This window comes from Apium graveolens, chromosome 6, assembly GCF_009905375.1.
Source record: "Apium graveolens cultivar Ventura chromosome 6, ASM990537v1, whole genome shotgun sequence".
NCBI classification, from domain to species: domain Eukaryota; kingdom Viridiplantae; phylum Streptophyta; class Magnoliopsida; order Apiales; family Apiaceae; genus Apium; species Apium graveolens.
In genome coordinates, this window is record NC_133652.1 from 245,206,004 (window position 1) to 245,227,914 (window position 21,911).

At 34.0% G+C, this 21,911-nt stretch overlaps 1 protein-coding gene across 2 annotated transcripts; it reads right to left on the reverse strand.

The window, feature by feature from the left end:
* Positions 1-11,641: 11,641 nt before the first annotated feature.
* Positions 11,642-18,004, reverse strand: LOC141667599 (F-box/FBD/LRR-repeat protein At1g13570-like). Of its 2 annotated transcripts, XM_074474147.1 has the most exons (4): positions 17,853-18,004; positions 16,717-17,576; positions 16,426-16,578; positions 11,642-12,053 (listed from the first exon to the last, which is right to left on the reverse strand). In XM_074474147.1, exons 2-4 carry the CDS (start codon positions 17,563-17,565, stop codon positions 11,772-11,774), a joined length of 1,284 nt encoding a protein of 427 aa, XP_074330248.1. In that variant the 5' UTR covers positions 17,566-17,576; positions 17,853-18,004; the 3' UTR covers positions 11,642-11,771. The 2 variants fall into 2 exon arrangements, with proteins under 2 accessions (XP_074330248.1, XP_074330249.1); XM_074474148.1 differs by lacking the exon at positions 16,426-16,578.
* Positions 18,005-21,911: the final 3,907 nt, after the last annotated feature.

Sequence of the window (21,911 nt, forward strand, 5' to 3'; positions counted from 1 at the left end):
CCAAAGGTAAATCCTGTTAAATTTGTTGCAAAAACTGTTGTGTCTGATTCTGAAGAGATGAAAGACTCTAAAAACAGAAGTCAAAAAAAGTCAACTTCTGACAAATCAAACAGAATAAACCAGCTTTGGTGAACATTGGATTAATGACAAAGAAGTAGCTTAAGTATAAGCTAAAAGAGATTAAAAATGTGAACAAGATAAAGGAAGCTAGGAAAAATAGGAATGGAAAGGAAGGTGTGAATAAAAGTAATAATTATATGTCTGTTCCTAATGCTCCTAGAAAGAAATGCTATAATTGTGGAAACTCTAACCAACTTGCTTCTTTTTACAGGAAAAATAAAGATATAAACTCTTTACATCCTAGATCCGGAGTTAAGAGTCAGTCTGTTAGGTTTAAACCACAAAATCCTTGTTTTCATTGTGGTAGTTTATGACATTCTATTTATACTTGTAAGGAATATCATAGTTTGTACTATGATTATTATGAAATAAAACCTTCCTTAAAGAAAGTTAGTTTAATTCCTTCTAGTGTAAATTCTGATGCAAAGTCTGATATAAAGTCTGATAAAAAACATGTTAGCATAAACTCTGAAACTAAATCCGCTGCAAATGCTAACAAACTTAACAAGGCCAAAGGATCCAAGCAAGTCTGGGTCCTTAAAACTAATCAATAGTGGTCTTTGTGATTGCAAGGCAACAGGAAAAATATCCTGGTTCTGGACAGTGGATGTTCAGTTAATATTACTGGAAATAAAGCTCTGCTATCAGACTTTGTGGAGAAAGCTGGCCCAGGAGTTTCTTATGGAGATGGCAACATGGGAAAGACACTGAGATATGGCAATATCAATCTTGGGAATGTCATAATTTAAACAGTAGCTCTTGTCTCAGGATTTAACACAATCTACTAAGTGTGAGTCAAATATGTGACAGAGGTTATCATGTGGATTTCTTTGAAGAACACTGTGAAGTTGTAAGTAATTCTACAGGCAAAGTGGTTCTGAAAGGTTACAGACATGGTAACATATATGAAGCCAGACTTTCAACAAATTATGATGGTTCTGCAATCTGTCTGTTAAGCAGAGCATCAATTGAAGAAAGCTGGAATTGGCACAAGAGACTCTCTCATTTAAATTTCAACAACATAAATGAGCTAGTAAAGAAAGATCTTGTGAGAGGACTGCCAAAATCAATATTTGCTCCTGATGGTCTTTGTGACTCATGTTAAAAGGCAAAATAAAGAAAATCTTCATTCAAGAGCAAAACTGAATCCTCAATTCTTGAGCCTTATCACTTACTGCATGTTGATCTATTTGGTCCAGTCAATGTCATGTCTATTGCAAAGAAGAAATATAATATGGTTATAGTGGATGAGTTCACAAGATACACTTGGGTGTGTTTCTTGCACAAGAAGAATGAGACTGCATCTACTCTAACTGATCATGTCAGACAGCTGGACAAGTTAGTCAAAGATTCTGTTAAAATAATAAGTGATAATGGCACTGAGTTCAAGAATTCAATCATGGAAGAGTTCTGCAAAGAGCAAGGAATAAAGCAGGAATTTTCTGCACCTGGAACTCCACAGCAGAATGGAGTTGTAGAAAGAAAGAACAGGACTCTTATTGAAGCTGCACGAACTATGCTTGATGAAGCAAAGCTACCAACCTATTTTTGGGTTGAAGCTGTGCAGACTGCTTGTTTTACACAGAATGCTACACTCATAAACAAGCATGGAAAAACATCATATGAGATGGTGAAGAAAAAGAAGTCAAATCTGAAATACTTTCATGTATTTGGATGCAAGTGTTTTGTTCTTAAGACTCATCCTGAACAGCTGTCAAAATTTGATCTAAAAGCTGATGAAAAATTTTTTGTTGGATATCCACTTTCCACAAAAGCCTTCAGAGTCTAGAATTTAAGAACAAGGTTTGTCATGGAATCTATCAATGTATCTTTTGATGATAAAAAGATTACTGGACTTGAAGATTTCAATGATCATGATCAGCTGAGATTCGAAAATGAAGATGTAAATTCTGATTCTGTAAATTCTGATGACCTAAATCCTGATCCTGTAAGTTCTGATGGGTTAAATTCTGATGTCATTGAAACTGTGGTAACTGTTCCAAAGGAAAATGCACCTATTCAGGGGGAGCAAGCAAATGATCATACCACATCTCAAGACTCTCAAGAAGCATCAGAGTCAGTCACTGGCTTTTCAAGTTCTGATTCATCAAGTTTTGATGATCCAAATTATGACAATTCTGGAAACTCTAATTCTTCAATTCCTGAAGGATCCAACTCAAATTCTGGAATCTCAGAGAGCATAACTTCAGGGGGGGCATCAGAAAATGATGATGGAGACAGCATGGATCGTGGGGGAGGATCCAGTTCTAGAGATCAACTTCCATCTGTAAGAAAGTGGACTAAATCACACACACCTGACTTAATAATTGGAGATCCTGAAGCAGGTGTCAGAACTAGAACAACAACAACAAATGAATGTCTGTATCATTTCTTTCTATCTCGGACTGAACCAAAGAAAGTGGAAGAATCTCTTCAAGATGCTGATTGGGTGCAAGCAATGCAGGAAAAGTTAAATAAATTTGAAAGAAATAAAGTCTGGACCATAGTACCAAGACCAAAGGACAGATCAATTGTTGGTACAAAATGGGTGTTCAGAAACTAAACTGACAGTGATGGCATAATTACAAGAAACAAAGCAAGGCTGGTTGCTAAAGGTTACTCTCAACAGGAGGGTATTGATTATGATGAAACATTTGCTCCAGTTGCTAGATTGGAATCCATAAGAATCTTTTTGGCTTATGCTGCTCACAAGAAGTTTAAATTCTTTCAAATGGATGTAAAAAGTGATTTTCTCAATGGAGAATTGGAAGAAGGGGTATATGTTGAACAACCTCCAGGCTTTGTAGATCCAAAATTTCCAAATCATGTCTACAGGCTTGAAAAAGTACTTTATGGCCTTAAGCAAGCTCCTAGAGCATGGTATGAGACCATGACTCAATTCCTTCTGGAAAGTGGATTTCACATAGGCATAATTGACAAGAATTTATTCTACCTCTATCATGGAAATGACTTATTTTTGGTACAAATATTTGTTGATGATATCATCTTTGGCTCTATAAATACAAAACTTTGTGAAAGATTTTCCAAATTAATGCAGTCAAGATATCAAATGAGTATGATGGGAGAGTTGAGTTATTTTCTGGGACTTCAAGTCAAGCAAACTGAAGAAGGTACTTTCATAAATCAATCCAAGTACACCAGAAATTTACTCAAGAAATTTGGAATGCAAGATAGTTCTACTGCATGAACTCCCATGGCCACTGCCACCAAGTTAGATAAAGATACTGGAGCATCGGTAGATATTACTAACTACAGAGGTATGATTGGCTCTTTACTCTATTTACCTGCAAGTAGACTAGATATCATGTATGCTACCTGTCTTTGTGCAAGATTTCAGGCTGATCCAAGAGAATCTCATCTAATAGCTGTGAAAAGAATTTTCAAGTACCTCAAGGGTATAGCTGATCTAGGATTATGGTATTCTAGGGAATCATATTTTAAGCTAATAGGATACTCAAATGCAGATTTTACAGGATGCAAAATGGACAGGAAAAGCACTAGTGGAAGCTGCCAATTTCTTGGAGGCAGATTGGTTTCTTGGTTTAGCAAGAAACATAAATCAATTTCCACATCAACCACAGAAGCAAAATATATTGCTGCAGGAAGCTGTTGTGCACAGATTCTTTGGATGAAGAATCAGTTACTGGACTATGGGTTAGAATTTTCTAAAATATCTATTTACTGTGATAATCAAAGTGATATTGCTATGACAAGAAATCCAGTTCAACACTCAATGACAAAGCACATCAGCATTAGGTACCATTTCATAAGGGAACATGTGATGGAAGGTACAGTGGAATTGCATTTTGTTCCAACAGATCAACAACTAGCAGATATCTTCACAAAACCACTATGTGAAGCTACTTTTACAAGACTGGTAAATAAACTTGGAATGGTTTCAGGTTCTTTCTCAAAATCTGTTTAGTTTTTGTTCTCATACATCAGACTTTATGATCAGTGTTTACAGATTTTCTTATCTCAATGTAATATGTGCCTAAATTGTAACATATTAAACACTGCTTATTATTTGATGTGATTCTATAAACTCTGAAAGTGTTTTGAATGTTATGTGATTATTCAATCCAATAGGGATTATCTTGTTAGATGCTGACTTAGTAGTCTTGAACAAACTATGTATCCCATTTTTGAATTAGTTATTTATGTGGAAATCAATAACACAAGCAAATTCTGATTTTGATCTTAGTCAAATTTACTTCCTGTATTTTATTACTAATTCACAAACTAGATTATTGCTTCTTATCTGTCAAATTCTGATGTCAGTAAATCTTAAGGATGAACTACATGCCTGATAAGCCTCACTTATCTGAAGAAAATAAAGAAAAGAAAAATTGAAATCAGGTACTCCTTTGAGATCTAGAGTAAATATGTGAAAGGGAAGATCCAAGTGCATTGTTGGTATTAAGTTATATGCATTTGAAAAGCAAATTAATTTTTCTTGGTGACTTTTCACATTCTCTGATTACTGGAGAAATATTCTGATAACAGCATAAATTCTGATGGCAGTTGTAACTCATTTACACTGAGAAGCCATTGTCAAAAGAATTTTAAAGATGCATAAAATAAGCACAAACAGTTGAGGTGGATTCTTGCATAACTTTATCCTCAGTAGACTTCACAATTCAAGACAGATTTTAATCATTTTTCTTAGTTATGCCTTATTTCTAAGATATACTGAAATTTATCAGACTTTAATTTTTATCTGATCATTTGCACATATATAGACTATCACTCCATATGAATGATGAAAATTACTATGGTGATTAAGTTGTTTCTGATAAACAGTTAAGTATTATTTGCATAAATTCTGAGGACAAGTTCTGATTATATTCTGATGATTAAACTCTGAAGAAACCAGTCAGTATTTGTGTGAAGAAACACAGAAACAGTCATTCACTTTTTGAGTACAGAAGCCATGTTATGATGACCGTTAAATTCTGATAATAGTCAAGTTCTGATGCAAATCCCGATGCTTACGTGGCATTATTTATTTACTTGACTTATTTTTTATATTTACTATCACCGTCATATTTTCAGAAAATACTTAAGTGAGATAAAAACATTGCTAATCTTTTGATTAATGGGAAACATGTTTGTTTTGATAACTGCATGTGCACAATTATTACTGCACCTTTACCGTGCCCACTAATAATGTTTTGACTGATTACATGCTGCCAGGTGTCAAAAGTTCGGGTCAGCTTCAAAATTTAGTCGTTGTAATAAGTGGAGCGTATATATATGAGAGATAAAAGATTTTACAATCTTTTACCTACTTTCTCACTCTTTTCTCATCTCTCTTATTCTCTTACACTCTTACTATTTTCTGACGTTACTTTCTTACAGGCATTTTATCAAACACTTTCTACACACACATTATTTCACTTAATTTCTCACAGAAATTGCACCTAAGGATCTTATCTATGATGGAGCCAAGTTTGTCCCCAAAAACTATATGACTATTCTCAACAAGGATGAGGCTCCTTCAGAACTTCACTTCATTCAAGATTTCCTCGCTCGAAGTGAAATTGGGTATGCTCTGACCCAACCACAGACTCTCTCAGACAAGCAAATTCTGGAGTTTTGGAGGTTTGGAGTCTATGATAATGGTGGTGAAAGTGGGTCCTCAAGCATCATTTTTACAACAGGGGAAGATGAGCACTTGGTAACCTTATCAACTGTTCAACAAGTATTGCATCTGCCAGAAAATTGTACTTATAATTCACAAGTTGGGGAGTCAGTTCTTCAAAACATGATGACAAATCTTGGCTATGAGAAGTCTTTGTCCAAGTTAGGACAACTGAAGAGGCCCTACATCAGGAGGGAGTGGAGCTTCTTTTTCGATTGTATTACCAAAGCCTTTGCCAACAAATGCTCAAATTTTGATGATATTCCAATCATGAGTCAGCAAATCGGGTATGCTCTTCTTAATCAAACTCATTTTGATTATGCTAGTGTTGTGCTAGGGATTATAGGTGATAGGAGGAAAGAAGATAGCAATATAGTATATTTTGCTAGATTCTGTCAGCTTATATAGAGTTTTTGTTGTTCTGATGCACCTCAAACTTTAGTGAGTTAATTAAACCCTTTAAACTTCACAAAAGGGCTTTCACAGACTTATTATCTGCTGATAATAAGAAGGATATACTAAGACCCTCCAAATTCCACAATCTGTCAAACAATTCTTAGTAAATTCTGATCCTCACACATACACAACCATATATCCTGATGTTGCACCTACACAGCCTACTACTTCTCAACCTCCACCAACCCAGCCTTCTAATACTCAACCATAGCCTACTATCAGAACCTACTATCAACTAGCACAATCCTCTCAACCACAACCATCAGCACCTACTATCAGAACCTCACCTCTCAAATCCAAAACTAAACCAACCTCTGGTACTTCTCAAAAGGTGTCAGTTGTAAAATCTGACACATCCTCTAGGCCCAAAACCAAAAGAACTATCTCTGTTCCTCAATCTCCACCAAGGAGAAAGAGAAGGCTGATTCTGAGAGATGAATCAGATGAGGAAGTACAGGTCCAGGTTCCTACATCAGAACCTGTGACAATAGAAGTAGGTAACTCCTCAGAAACAGAATGAAGCTGAGGGTTCTGGGATTTTGAAAAGGAAAAGACCTTCAAGTTCTGATACAGATCATGTCACTCCTCCATCTAGAAAATCAAGGAAGGTGAGAGCAGGTGTGCATTTTGCACAAACTCAATCTCCAATCAAAGCTACAGATGATGTTGAAGAACAAGAGACAAGTCCTGAAATAGATATTCATAATTTGAATATACCTTTCGTTCTCTATCTGGAAGCTCCACAAGCAAAACAACCAACATCTCCAATTTCATCAATTCTACAAGCTGAGATACCATCAACTCCAATTCTGGATATTGATACCGAAGATCAGAATTTAGATGCTTCAGAGTCTCCTACAGGCACACACACCTTGGTGTTATCTGAAGATGGGGAGATTCTAGCAAGTTCTGGAGAGTCAGCTCCAGTAAATACTTCATTGCCTACAGGAAAGGAGGCTTTGTTCCAGTTTGAGGAAGAGGCTCCAGTTTCATGGGAGGAAACCTTCATAGGGGCTGAGTGGATGCACAAATGGAATGATACTGATTTTATTCCTAGCCCACATGTTCTGTCAGAGCATATTTCAAAAGCTGATGAGTTGCTGACAAGTTCTGACTTCAAGCACCAACTAAAAGTCACAGCTCTCAGTACTAAAACTCTACAAGGAAAACACTTCATGACTCATGCAAAGGTTGATAAACTTCAAGAGACAGCTGATAAGCTGGAAATGATGCAAAAGCTAGACAAGAAGAGGTTTATCACACCTATTCATGAAAAAGTAGAGGCTATTGAGCTTATTCAAGTCCAGCAGCAGGCCCAACTGGATGAGGTATTATAAAATCAGTCTTCTCAACAGACACAGTTAAATGAGATCCAATCTTCAGTGGAACTTCTTCTTTCACTACTCCTGACATATGATGCCAAAAAGGGGGAGAAGATAGTTAAGTCCAAATGCTCACCAATCAAGATACTGAAGAAAAAGGATGATCATGGTGATGACCAGGGAAACTCTGATAAGAGTAGAGGTCACAGTCAAGGAGAGCAATTGAGCAGGATTCCTTCTCAACAGACAGGTTCTCATCAGAGATTGTCTGGTTCTAGTCAAAGGAGGGATAAGGAAGGAAAGAAGCCTACAAATCAGGATGTTTCTTTGTTGATCACAAATTTTGATGATCAAGTTCTGACAACTACTTCTGATGTAATGATTCAAGTTGGAAGCCAAGATTCACAGAAGTCTTTGCAGACTCTGAAATTCAAGGGAAAGAAAGCAACATTCTTTTACAAGGATCCCAAAATTCAAACTATTGATGAAGAACTGGCCAAGAGACTATTCCTTAAGGATAATCCAGGAGTGGATTTAGAGAAAATTTGCTGCTGAGAAGAGCAAACCAAAGTCAAAAGCTTCTTATGCTAAAAAGCCACCAAGGCCAAAAGAAAAGGGGATTGTGATAAAAGAAAGATCTACCACAGAGATTCCTAGATCAAGGACTAGATCTCAAACTACTACTGATCCTAAAGACAAGGAAAAGGGAAAAGTTGGGGAGACAGTCAAGAAGCAGAAAATGAAGATTCCTCAAATTATGATGGATCATGTGTGCAAGATGGTTCAAGTCATTGATGATGCTGCTGCAGAAGATGAAACTGTTGAAACTCTGAAAAGAAGAAAGATGACAGAAAAATCTAAGACAACCTCTGACATAGCTCAAGTTGTTCAGAGTGAAGAAGTTCCGAACGTGATAAATCCTGAAAAAATTTCAGAACAGCAAGCTACAGAAGAATCTGCAAATCCTGAATAAGTCATCAAGACATCAACCTCTGACAGAGCTCAAGTTGATTTAGGCAAGATGACAATTGCTGATAAGAAGAAACTCCTGTGGAAAAATGTTAAACCATCAGATCCTAAGAAAAGTCAACTGCTATCTGATTTCTTGACTGCTGAAGTGAATGCCAGAGAAGCAAGAGACAGATCTGGGTTAGGATCAAGCCAAGCCAAGAAGAAAACAGGAGTTGAAGTAACTATCCAAGATTCATTTTTATTAACTGACAAACCACTTGAGGAAGTTACACAGAAACACATTGACAAGGTTATATCTGCTCAAGTGGTAATGGATACTCATGATAAGAGTAAAGTCAAGGAAAAGCTGATTCTATTTCTTAAAGATGGAAGAACATACAGAATGTCAGAATCAGGTGTGCTGAATAAATCTCTTAAAGAACTTCAATTCATTCATTATCTTTTGAAGATAAAGTCTGAGATTACCAGAAGATGGTCAAATTTCATGATGAATACTATAAGGGATAAAGTCAGAATCTCTAGATCAAGGGTTGCAGAATTTATTCCAAAGATAGTTAAAGATGATGGAAGAGAAATTCCAATGAAGAAGAATTCTGCTAAGATAGAAGTTATTTTGAAAGAAAAATGTCTATGCTACAATGAAGACTCCTCTCATCCAAGGGTAATCAGACTTGGTGATGGATTGGAAAGAAATCACATTTCAGCACTTAGTACTGCCATCTACCAGATTGGAAGTCAAGATGAAGAAATGCAGCAAGTCAAGGCTAAATTAGCTCAAGTCTTGAGAAATGCAGAAGAAAAGCAGATATCAAACTTTGTCAAGAATCATTTTGGATTCAGATTGATTCAGTTTGATTGGTAAAAGCTGTAAGGACTGTAAGTTGTAGTTAGTTGTCTAAATAAACTCTCATTGCATTTATACTTAAATATTTTTGACATCATCAGGTTTATAACTTGTACATTTTTCATAATATACAAGTTAGGGGAGATTGTTAGATATGTTTGATGATGTCATGACTAATATGATATATTTAGTTTCAGAACTTAATATCAGGACTTATCAGGACTTAGCTGGGAATTAGGATTTACTGAAGACATGAAGATATCAGAACTTAAGGTATCAGAACTTGTAATATCAGAACTTAAGGAAGGATATGCTTCAGAAGTAAAGTGCGGCTAATTTCTAGGAGAAGATCTGGACTAAACAAAGGAAGATAAGTTTTACGAGTTGGACCAGAAAACTTGTAAAAAGATAATATCTAATTGATATATTTTAGGAAGAGATATATTTCATATCAATTAGAATATATCTTGTAACTTTGTACTATATAAACACAATTTAGGGTTTACACTATAAGTGTTATCATTCACGAGAAGATTATTTATTGTAACCCTGGCAGCTCTTAGTGATATCATACATCACTGAGATAGTAGATTAACCTACTGTAACAGAGTTTGATATATTGAATAAACTTGTTTTCTGTTACATACTTGTGTTCATAATCGAATTGATTATAGATACTATATTCAACCCCCTTCTATAGTATCATTGAGGCCTAACAGTATTTTTTTGGTATTTGAATCTAACGGCTCTGATTATTTGACGAAGAAGATCCGACGGTCGTGAAGGAAAAGAAATATCAAAATGAGGGGTTAACCAAATTACAAATTATAATTCATTCTAATTATTGTAATATATTATAGATTTCTAATTCAATTTTTCTACTATGTGCCCGTGAGCACATGATAAGTACGAAAAGTTAGAAGTTTAGGTTATTTTGAATGGTGATTTTTTCGTGAATGCAGGAGTCCATCATTATTATAAAAAAAATCAATCAAAATGCACTAAAATTTTAATTTTACGCGCATATTATGTGCTTATGAATACATAATAGAAAATTCATTTCTAATTTTCTTCTTTGGGTTTTATATGGTGTTCCCGTGACACACAATACCCTCCTTCTAAATATTTGAATAATTTTAATAAAAATCTAAATAGCATGAATTTCAACATTTACCGTAGATATAGCGAGCACACACCCATGTTTATAGAAATTAGCCGGGTTTTTTTAGGGAAAAAAACCTGATAAATTCTTCAAAAAATAGTCAAAATTTTTTTTATCTAATTTGACCAATTCTCGATAAATTGTCGATAAATCATCCGATTTTCTAAAAATCGTCCGATAAATTGTAAAGCAACACCTCCGATTTTAGAAATCTGTAACCACGGCACACAACATCAAAATAGAAACATTTATTAGATAAATTTAATATTTCACATCTTTATTGTTTAGTTTATCGTACGGATAATACTTTTATTTAACATTTATTTATATTAATGTTTATTAGTTCGATAAAAAAATGAGAATTTAATTTTTTTTTTCTTTTTTTGTCAGGAATGAGAGTTTAATTTCAAATTACCTATCTATATGAAAATGTATTCGTATGGCAAAAATTATAATAGACAATCTTTTAACTATATAAAATAAAACAAAATCGCACGACAAAGTTATCTAATTAGAATAAAATTGTAATTCAAGAAATATATAAGTATGACTACTTGGTTTAAAATTTAGTGAACAATTTACTCTATTTTAAAATAATTCTTAACCGGAGTGGTAGGCCAAGATAATACAATAAATGATTAATATTCAGATGATTAACTCAATCAGATTGAGTACTGATTCTTCAACCACGAGACAAAAGATTCAAACGGAACTCAGAGATTCAACAAAAAGAGAAGGTTCAGCCATAACCATAAAATGATGCAAAAATGCCGAGTTTGATAAGTTTAACACTTGCTTCTGACACCTGTAACAAAAAAACACTGGCTTCTGACACCAATTACCAATACTACTAGAATTAAGAATTTTGTAAGCTTAGGCAGTTGCACAGTACAAGCCTGACACTGCTGGTAGGACTATTGTCCATATATTTCCGGGGCAGGGATGATTTTCATTAATTTCATACACAGTTACACATGTGTAATTCTGGGCAGCTCTAGAAGCTCAAGTAACCGCATTAACACCCGTGAAATCCTTGACTTTTCTATAGTATCATCAACTGCGGTGTTCAAATGTTTGATCTATCAAAGTGAAGGAAAAGATGAAAGCAAAAGTTAATGAAAACGGACAATAGCTGTTGCACAATTATAATTACATTATACAGAGTTCATATGCTTCAAACATGTACTTCCAAAACAAGCAGGTCTGCTGCTACTATAACTCTATTAGTAATTAATTCCATATTATCTGTGAAGATGTGGATGCTCTTGGTATCTGCAGCAACTCTCGCGAAATCCTCAGCTCTTCTTTAGCATCAACTGTGATGTCCTTCTCAAGTTCAATCCTTCTAAGCCTAGGGGTACATGCAAGCAACAGCTTTATGAGCTGCAACTCGGCCCTTGAACCAACCACCCCGCGTATTTCCACAATTTCAAGTTTCTCTAAAATCATGTCGGCCGAAAATGCCATAAAGTCCAACAAGTCCGCTTCATCACTGCTACTTACTTCACAGTCCTGCATACAAGATTAATATAGATAAAATAAACAGGCAAAAGTACAATAGTACTCTATATATATTTGTTGAATCAAATTTTTGTTACTAAAAGACTGATTATAAATATTAATAGTCAATCGGTGTTATAACAAGACATAAATTATCCATATAATAGGAAATTGTACATGCATAACATTTTTAATAATGAAGCTGTTTCTAAAATTGACAAGTTCATCCTGACCAGCCAGAAAATTATTTAATAAAGACAACAACGTAAAATAAACTGGAAAGACAAAATACTTAAAAAATATATAAATAAAATGAGAACAAAATAGAATAATGAACAGAAAAAAATTCATACATGGTGTAATTATTAAACAGAATGTACATGCAAAATTGAGTTGGAGAATGTATGTAGGCAATCTAAGATATAATAAAGTGGAAAAAAGATTTTAAACCGAACAGGTAAAAGTGATTATCATTTAAAAAGGGATAAATGTAAGTACTTTTTATGTAGGAAACTGACTACATGTTCTAAAGAAATAGGTTATATAAAATTTCAAGATTTAAATTGAAGTGGGCAAAAAATTTAAAGGGACAAATTAAATCCAAACTTAAAGTGCAGGATGTATGACTTTCTTTATGATGTACATTACATATTTTCAAGATTTAAATTGAAGTGAGCATAAAATTTGGAGGAATAAATTAAATACAAACTTAAAGTGCAGGAAGTATGATTTTCTTTATGATGTAACTGGCCATAATGCAACCAAGAGGTGCAAACCACAAGCCCATATCAGTCCCTCAAAATATCAATTTGTTTGTGCACTTGATAGACTTACTTAAGCATATTTTAAAACATTTTCCTAACATGTTTCAATGTGGGACTAGGTCACCATGCATTGCGTACAATTACTTCTACGAAGGGTTCCTAAAGGGATGACTATCAAAACAAAAAACAAATTCAGAATTAAGATGTCTAGTATTATGTATTAATGAAAAGTATCATGCATCGAGACAGGAATATGTGTAGTTGTCAGGAATTGGTGGTTCCTGAACTAGTTTTGTAACTGTTTTTGGTATTTTCTAATTATATAAGAGAGATACCAGCTAGATATAGCAAAGAAACAGAGAGAAACAACAGATTAGAGGTAGAAATAGAGAGATTGAGTCAGAAAATGCAGAGAGAGAGACAGAATCAGATAGAAACTTGAAGGAGATAGATTTCTAGAGAGAGAAACCCTAGAGAGAGAAGAGAGAGACTTGTGAAACAAGTTCCATTTTCATATATTCATATTGCATAATCCCCATTACAAGACTCTATCAAATATATCTATAGACTCAACTTCCTGTAACTAACTCTTTAAATGGAAAAGACACAACTACCCTTACTAATACACTCTTATTACTACTTATATAATACTGAGACAGATCCTTCCTCGACCTCCTGAACCTCCATATGCAAAATTTCTACCATCATTTTCCTGGCTACTTCTATTGTAGCCTCTAGCTTCTGTAATTTCTTACTTGTTTTAGCTTTATATTTAGCTATTAGCTGCTGTACCATACACACAGCTTCATCAAACACCTTATCCTCTGCTGTTCTTATCAATGTCTCCATCTCTGGCATTCTCAACACTAGTAATAGTCACAACACTATCTCAAACTACCACACACTTGTTCTCCAGATCAGTCTCGATACTTCAGCAGTTCAGCAACTTTACTATCCACACAACACTAATTCTCCTTGAAATTTCAACTTCAGTTACTAACAATTTCTTCAAACTAACTTTTTTACAAACACTTGGTGTGCACAATCACTGAACACAAAACTTCACAACAGTTTGCTGATCTTGAATCCAATAACTCTCCTAGTACTACAAGTACTCCACAAATCAATCAAATCCTCAATCTCACTTACTTACCACAACCAGCAATGTTCATCAGTCACACCAGACCACAATTGACACACAACAATACTACAATTTCAATCTCAGTAATAAACTTGAGTACCTTTACTTCTAGATACTAAATCAATACACATTCACTTCTCTTAGGCAATTACTCAAACAACTGTTACACACTTCAAAACTGCATATCACTCCACAATTCTAACAGTAGTTCAGTTCACTCAGGCGAAATATCAAACACCTCCAGTGCACTACTTAGTTTTGCATAAAAATTACACCAGTACTTGCACAACAGCAGTACACAATCACAACACCGCCGAAGTACACCGATACACCATAGATCACACAACAATTCACCTTCTCAACACTTAACAACCAGTATAAGCACTAACAGACTATGCGAATTACTAACAACACGAAACAGAACTTAACCTAATATTTTTGTACTTTTCTTCAATAACAGCTACTAACACTATTTGAGTCTAAATGCAACTAAATAAGCAGTAACAACACAATCAGCCTCTTATTTCAACAGATTAAGAACACATCTGAGAACAGAGATTGAAAGAAAGCACCTGAGATGAGAAATACTAAAGTTCTAATCTTTTAACTGCGATTACAATGAACCTAAGCTTGATCGGCTCGGATTTGAGTGCACAACACAGTTGAAGCAGTGGATTGAACAAAATCTGAAGCTCTGATACCAATTTGTCAGGAATTGGTGGTTCCTGAACTAGTTTTGTAGCTGTTTTTGGTATTTTCTAATTATATAAGAGAGATACCAGCTAGATATAGCAAAAAAAAGAGAGAAACAGCAGATTAGAGGCAGAAATAGAGAGATTGAGTCAGAAAATGCAGAGAGAGAGAGACAGAATCAGATAGAAACTTGAAGGAGATAGATTTCTAGAGAGAGAAACCCTAGAGAGAGAAGAGAGAGACTTGTGGAATAAGTTCCATTTTCATATATTCATATTGCATAATCCCCATTACAAGTCTCTATCAAATATATTTATAGACTCAACTTCCTGTAACGAACTCTTTAAATGGAAAAGACACAACTACCCTTACTAATACACTCTTATTACTACTTATATAATACTGAGGCAGAGCTATTCCTAACAGTTGTAACTTCAAGCTATCATTTTATAGCATAGGTTCTTTTGTTAAGTAACTCATTATTAGTTTTTACTTTAAGGTGAGTGTAACAACCAGGTCAAAGTAAAAAGGATTTTAATTACTATTTCTATTAAATTATGTCCCTATAAATAATCGGTGGGGCTAATATATAAATATATTATGATAACTGATAATACTTCAAAATATTTTTATAGTAATATTATTTAAGTGAAAGTTAAAAAGTATGGACATTAAAAAGGTTTTGACAGGCGATGATGTGTAAAAGACTACATGTCAATATTTTTTAGGGGAGGGGGCGCATTACAAGTGATTCAGTCTAAGAATAGTGATTAGAGTAAGTAGTTGGGGGTGATGAAGGGGTTTGTGATTAGAAACTTCGAACAGGAGAAATTAATAAAAAAAGAAGCAAAATAAGAAGTTAAAGGAGGACTACAGAGGAGAAAATAGTTAAGAGGAAGAGTTAGCTAAGGGGAAAATCTTGAATGGAAGATGGTACAAAAGAGGTGTTGATCAATTAAATACCTGGAAACGTAAACAAATTTGTAGCTTGCTTAATCAAACAAGGGTTTCAGAAGTGATCTACAAGTTTCCATCTTTCTTTCTCTGAGGAAGTATGAAATCTCACTCTTTGATACTTAATGACTAGGTAATATATGATTATGGTTGAAAGTGGTGTACTGTATGGTTGATGTGACATACATCTGTACCCCTAGGCGGTTTCTTTGCATCAAGTATGTTAAAGTTCAATTGAAGGTCAATGGAGTAATTCAAAGGATTGATGGGAATACAAGCTCTGAGGGTAACTAAAACCTAGTGTTTAATTAATTATTTAGAAATTATCATATAGCTTGATGTGACTTTTAGCTTCAAGTTCTCAGTTATTAGTAAAAAGGAAAAATATTGTAAAGATTCGGGCCAGAGCTATTTTTGGGTCATCATAGTGACGCACTAAACGGATCTAGCAAGAAAAAAGTAGGGGCCATACAAAAATTATTATTTATCTATTAATTTCTTTGTTAGGTTTTCAATGTTATTTTTGTTTCTAGTTACAAACCTATACTCATCTACTTAATAAAATTTATATATAAACAATTATAAAATGTCATATATTTAGATTTTGAATTCAGTTATCGGCCCTCCTTTCAACCCACAAGAAAGAGAAGTTATTTAGACTCCTGTTTGAATAATGAGTCCCTCAGCACAAACCTTTTAAATAAGAAGAGAAATGATCCATATGAAGAGTAACAAATAATAACAATCAAATCATTTGAAGCACCATAGCTTATATATAAGGATATCTAATTTAGTAGAGAACTCACATTATGATAATAGTGCTAGTTCTCACCTGTACTATGTAAAGATGTCGTAGGTTGGGAAAACTTTTGATCAAGCAAAAATTATGTTGCACATGAACCATTTCATCAAATCTAACAAAAACAAGGTACTTCTCCAATGTTGTTATAGGCCTCTCCAAAACAGCTGCACCTGGTTCCACAGACTATATATATGTATGTATATTCAGAAATCCAGAAATAAATTAAAACGTCAACATGATATTTTAAATGTGCTTATGTACTGATAAACAAATTAGTCAAAGAAAATATCAATTACCAATTTTGTAATATTATCATATTACCTCGAGAAAAAAGCCATCGATGCCAAGAGTATTGATTCTAGGAAAATTGGCAAATAGCTTGTTCCAGTTGATTAATTCATTCCTGGAATTTAAAACTCCTCTAACTGCAAGAAATTCCACCTTTTGGATGCACTCAAACCATTCGAAATCAAATTCCCCACAATCAGTGATTATCAAGCGAGTGAGATTGTTTTTGTATGTAAATTGACATCCCAAATGTTTAATCCCGGTGCAAACCGTCAATTCCAGTTTTTCAAGTTGAGTCCCAAATGACATGTCAGCACGAATTACAACATCTTCAAGTTCAACACTTAGTAGATTACAAAAACCTCTAAATCTAAGGGGTGGATTCAGTATACAGTTAGTGAGGTGCAAATGAGTCAACTTCAAGCACGAAAACAAATATAAGGGTATTTTGTACATAGTGAAAGGTTTATTGAGAAGCTTCAATTTCTGAACCCGGTTTGAAATATTTCTAATCCAAAAATCTGTGTCTACACAACGATGAAGAGGCAAATCTTGGGGAATAAAAAGATGAAACGTTGAAATGGGGCCAGTATGAACTAAAAGAATATTACTAATGATTCTTGAAATTTCAGACACTTGAGCTTGTGTATCCTTCTCTGAATCCTTCTTAGAAAGCAGTGGTTCGAAAAATAGGTCATCAAAAACTAGGTGTGGGTGCAGTACCAATACATCCCTCCATCTTTTCGAGAAAATACTCATTCTTGCTATATCACGAACAGGCAAGGGTTCTAGAATGAGGTCTATTACGTTACCGGGTAAGTTGCTAAGTCTATCAACTGCGGTTCCACGACATAGTCGCCTTGTTTTAGCAGCACTGGCCATGCTTCTAAAAACTGAAAAGGGCAAAGACCAAAAAGAAAGACGACATTAATAACTAGAATTTCATCATTTAAAAATTGGCCATACATAGCTTGATAGCACCAGAATTGAGAAAACATTAATTGAAACAATGGTTAAAAACCTGGAGGACTCAAAAAACAAATCTTCACACTGACAAATCAATTGAAGTTTAAGTTCGTAATAAAAAACAAAAAACAAAAGCAGATAATAAAACCTTGGTTCAGAATTGAACCATACATTCACATATATGTATGCATATTGATTGATACCTGTGTTCCAGAGAGAAAACAGAAGTCGGGGTTTTGTAAGCTGAACGTTCTGTTCTTGATTTCCAAACCCTCGGAACTGTGCTTTTTGGGAATTGGGCCAAGTCGAGTACTCCAGAGTATTCGGCCGAGTAATACGAATTTTAAAACATTACTCTCTCCGTCCCGTTAATCATGATCGTTTCTCACCGAATAGTCGACATTTATTTTAAGATAAATATAAAAAATTATGATAAATATAAAAAATTATTATAAAATACGTATCAAACACTTTCTTAGAGATAGGGATAGCTATCAGGTCATTTCGGGGTCGGGGAATGTTATCCCCGCCCCCGATCCCCAAACCCAAAACTGATTCCTGAACCCACCTCGATCCCAAAACGGGGATTATTTTACTCTCCGTTCCTCGCCCCAAACGGGGAACGAGGATTCTCGCAGGGATTCTGGTTATTTCTTTATTTTTAAAATTTTAAATAATATTTTTTAATAAAAATTCACGTAATAAATCATAATATATAGATTTTCTTTAAAATTTAATATTGATGGTTAACCTTAATTTGAATTATTATTTATTTCTAGTATAATAATAATAAACAAAAATAATATTATTATAATGAAATAATATTACAATAAGTAAATTTAAATTATTTAGGAGATAAAAAAATGAAAATAATAATATATTATATATATATTTCAATATTTATTTGAGATATTTATATATATAATATTATTTTTATTTAAAATAAGATTCGGGGTCGGGTATCGGGGCGGGGAGACACTAATCTCCGCCCTGATCCCCAATTTTTTTATACATATCTCCCCGATCCCCACCCCGTATCCGAAAAAATCTCCGGGTTCAGGGCGGGGATCGGATCGGATCGGGGCGGGGGAAATGTCCATCCCTACTTAGAAACGATAACAATTGGGAGGGGAGAGAGTAGTTTTTATAATGATAACTATGAGTTGGGTTTTATTTTAATGATAAAGATGGTTAACCTTATTGAAAATCAAATTTTACTTTAAAATATTTAAAATACAATATTATATTTATCTAAATACAAGTTTAACTAATTATATTGAAATTCTAATAATTTCATAATCACACAATGAGCAAATTTATAGCTTATTTTGTTATTTAATTAGCAAGACGAGTATAATACATTTATATGTTACTGACACTATTTTGCAGAAGTTAGATTTCATATTAGAATTATATTGTGCTCCCGAGATTATTTGGGAAAAAAGAGAAAAGAACATATGAGAAGAGACAAGAAAATAAGAGAAATAATAGAAGAAAATCAATCACTCTTGTGCTCCCCGGGTTGGAAAAGAAAATCAATCACTCTTAAGATCCCGAGTTAGGAAGGAAAGAAATAAAATCACATATATTTACTTAATACCCTTAAGAAAATAAATACTTGTTTTTATTTAATTGTAGCCCTACAATATACGTAAACAAGATTTGGAAAATAATTGACTCGTGTTAAAATATCATTCATATCATCTTTGGAAGATCTGTGAACTTAATATTATTAATATGCACTTGTGATTTTCTTATATAAAATTTTGGATTCTTGAGCTTATTATACCGTAAGAACTCAGATAGTTATAAATTTGTCAATAATGAAATTCTCTAATTAGTCTCGCTTTTTAGAGAAATCATGAGCTTCAAATGGGATTTCACTGATTCTCAAGTTACATCTTACAATAGTTACATTCTTGTCAGACTTTGCAAGCGCTACGGTGAAGAGGGAAACTTTAGCTCCCTCATTCGCTTTAATGGCCCGATCATATTTGATTGCATCAGAACCAACTAGCTGCTAGCCTGCTACACTTCCATTACTTGTTCTATAACATACAAAAATTAATCATGACTTTTATAAAATTTGAATTTTATTTATAGGTCGAACCATCATGTCGGTTTGATGGTTGTAATATTGCAGGAGTACCATATTGATTGCCTTGATTATATTGTAATTTCATAATTCCTGATCATCAAAGTGCTCTAGTTAGCAAAATTTTCGATGGTGCTGATTGTCCAACCAATCATATAGTCAAATGTTTGAACAAATCTTAATCGGAGAACCAACAACACTTTTGTATTATCTTGTTACAGATAAAAAAAATTATCCCATTTGCCAGCATTTTTGAAGTATTATTCCACCCCAACTTGAAATGGTGTATAATGTTAGGTAATGAATACAACACAAAGGGGGTGAATGTGTTTTGGACAATTTTAAGGCCTTTTGAATGTTTGTTACTTGGTGAACAAAACAGATTAGAAATGCAGTGATATTATGTTAACTGAAATTAAACAGTGTACACAATATTTCAAAACTCGCTTAATTTTGTATTAAAATCAAGCTAGTGTTTTGCTACAAATCCTGGGTTCTTTGTAAGTAAAGAACTCAGCTTCTTCCTTGAGAGAGATACAAGAAACATTAGATATGTTTGATACAATTTAAAAGCAAAGAACCAGTGTTTACTTTATATATTAGTAAACACAGGTTTACACATCATGCAATAAGATGTATTAAACTCTACTTTAAGTTATCTCTAAAGTTTTTCATTTCTGGCATAGTGTATCTTTGCAAATCATGTGGATCTGTGACTTTCCTTTGTCAGTTAATCTTGGCTTTTGATCTTGTACTCTTCAAGATGATTGTGTAAACTTTTCAATCTAAGTGATTAGATCATTTGTTGATTGATAATCTTGAATATTTAACTTGTCTGCATTATGTACTTGAGCTTCATGTCGAGATGTCCAGTTTGGTGTATAGAGAACTGACATCTCGATAAGTATAATGGCTTATCGAGATCTCTTAGTTCTCTATAGTGTTTTGACTTGCCGAGGTCTCCAAGTTCTCTATAAGTGAATTTGGCTTGTCGAGGTCTCTGAGTTCTCGATAGATAACTTTGACTTGTCACTCTGAATTCTCTATAGGTGAACTTGGCTTGTCGAGATCTCCAAATCTCTGCATGTAGAATTAACTTGTCGATATCTCTAATCTTCACATCTTCATTTGCCTTGTCGATATCTCTTAGTTCTCGATATGCAAAATTGACTTGTCGATATCTCCAATCTCCATATTATCATTTGACCGGTCGATATCTCTGGGACTTCTCGATAGGCCAATTTGGACTTCTCGATAAGTCATTCTGGAGTTCTCGAATAACTTCTCTATATGACTTGATCTGTGACTTGTAGATATCTTGACTTAGAATATTTTTCCCAAAACAGATTTATTCAACTCCAAGCTTCTTCACAATTTCTCTGAGGCATGATCTTCTTCCAGAGTTTATTCTTAGGCTTGAGACTGTTTACAGAAAAATACTCCAGTCTAATCTTTGACATTTTTACAGACTCAAGTAATACAGTACAAGATACAAATTTAGGTTATCATACAACTAATTCTTAGGGTTGTCAATTTGACTTAGTCTTGTTATGATACAGACATGTCTTGCACAACAATCTCCCATAATTTGTGAGAAGATTGCTTATCACAAATTCATGTCTGGTAACAAAACTAACCCCAAGTTAAAATGAAATAATACAGATTGACAGATTGATAAATACAACTTTTATACACTAATAAATTACATGAGTTCAATGAGTATATTCATCACACAAATTTCTCATAGCCTGTTTTTTGTTTAATAAGGTCCTTTAAATCTACAAGCACTTAAAATTTCTCTATGATATGTGTCCCTCTTAGAGCTTCCACAAGCTTGAGCCAATCATCTAATGAATAGCTATTCAAGTAATTTACTCTGATTCTTGAGAATCTGCCTACTTTAATGTTCAGAAAATGTCCATCCTTAGAAATTCTGCTCATCCCCTTTGTCTTGAGTTCCTCAGATCTTAGCTCAAACTTTTCTATCTCTTCAACATATTTTCTTTCCCTTTCTTCTCTTTCAGCCTTTTCTCTTCTCTTCTTTCCTCCCCCACGATCAACCATACACCCAATACAGATCTTCATGCCAATTCTTGTATCCTTATCCTTAGGTAAGTTAATCACCCTCCTAATCTCTGTGGTTGAAAAGGTATCCATTAAATTTCTA

What these genes read in the sequence shown, in the direction of transcription:
- LOC141667599 (XM_074474147.1), bottom strand. Translation starts at nt 17,565, where the DNA reads ATGGCCAGTGCTGCTAAAACAAGGCGACTATGTCGTGGAACCGCAGTT. An exon ending in TCGATGGCTTTTTTCTCGAG is followed by an intron (nt 16,579 to 16,716) that starts GTAATATGATAA and finishes ACATATATATAG; the next exon opens with TCTGTGGAACCAGGTGCAGC. An exon ending in GACATCTTTACATAGTACAG is followed by an intron (nt 12,054 to 16,425) that starts GTGAGAACTAGC and finishes TCTTGTATGCAG; the next exon opens with GACTGTGAAGTAAGTAGCAG.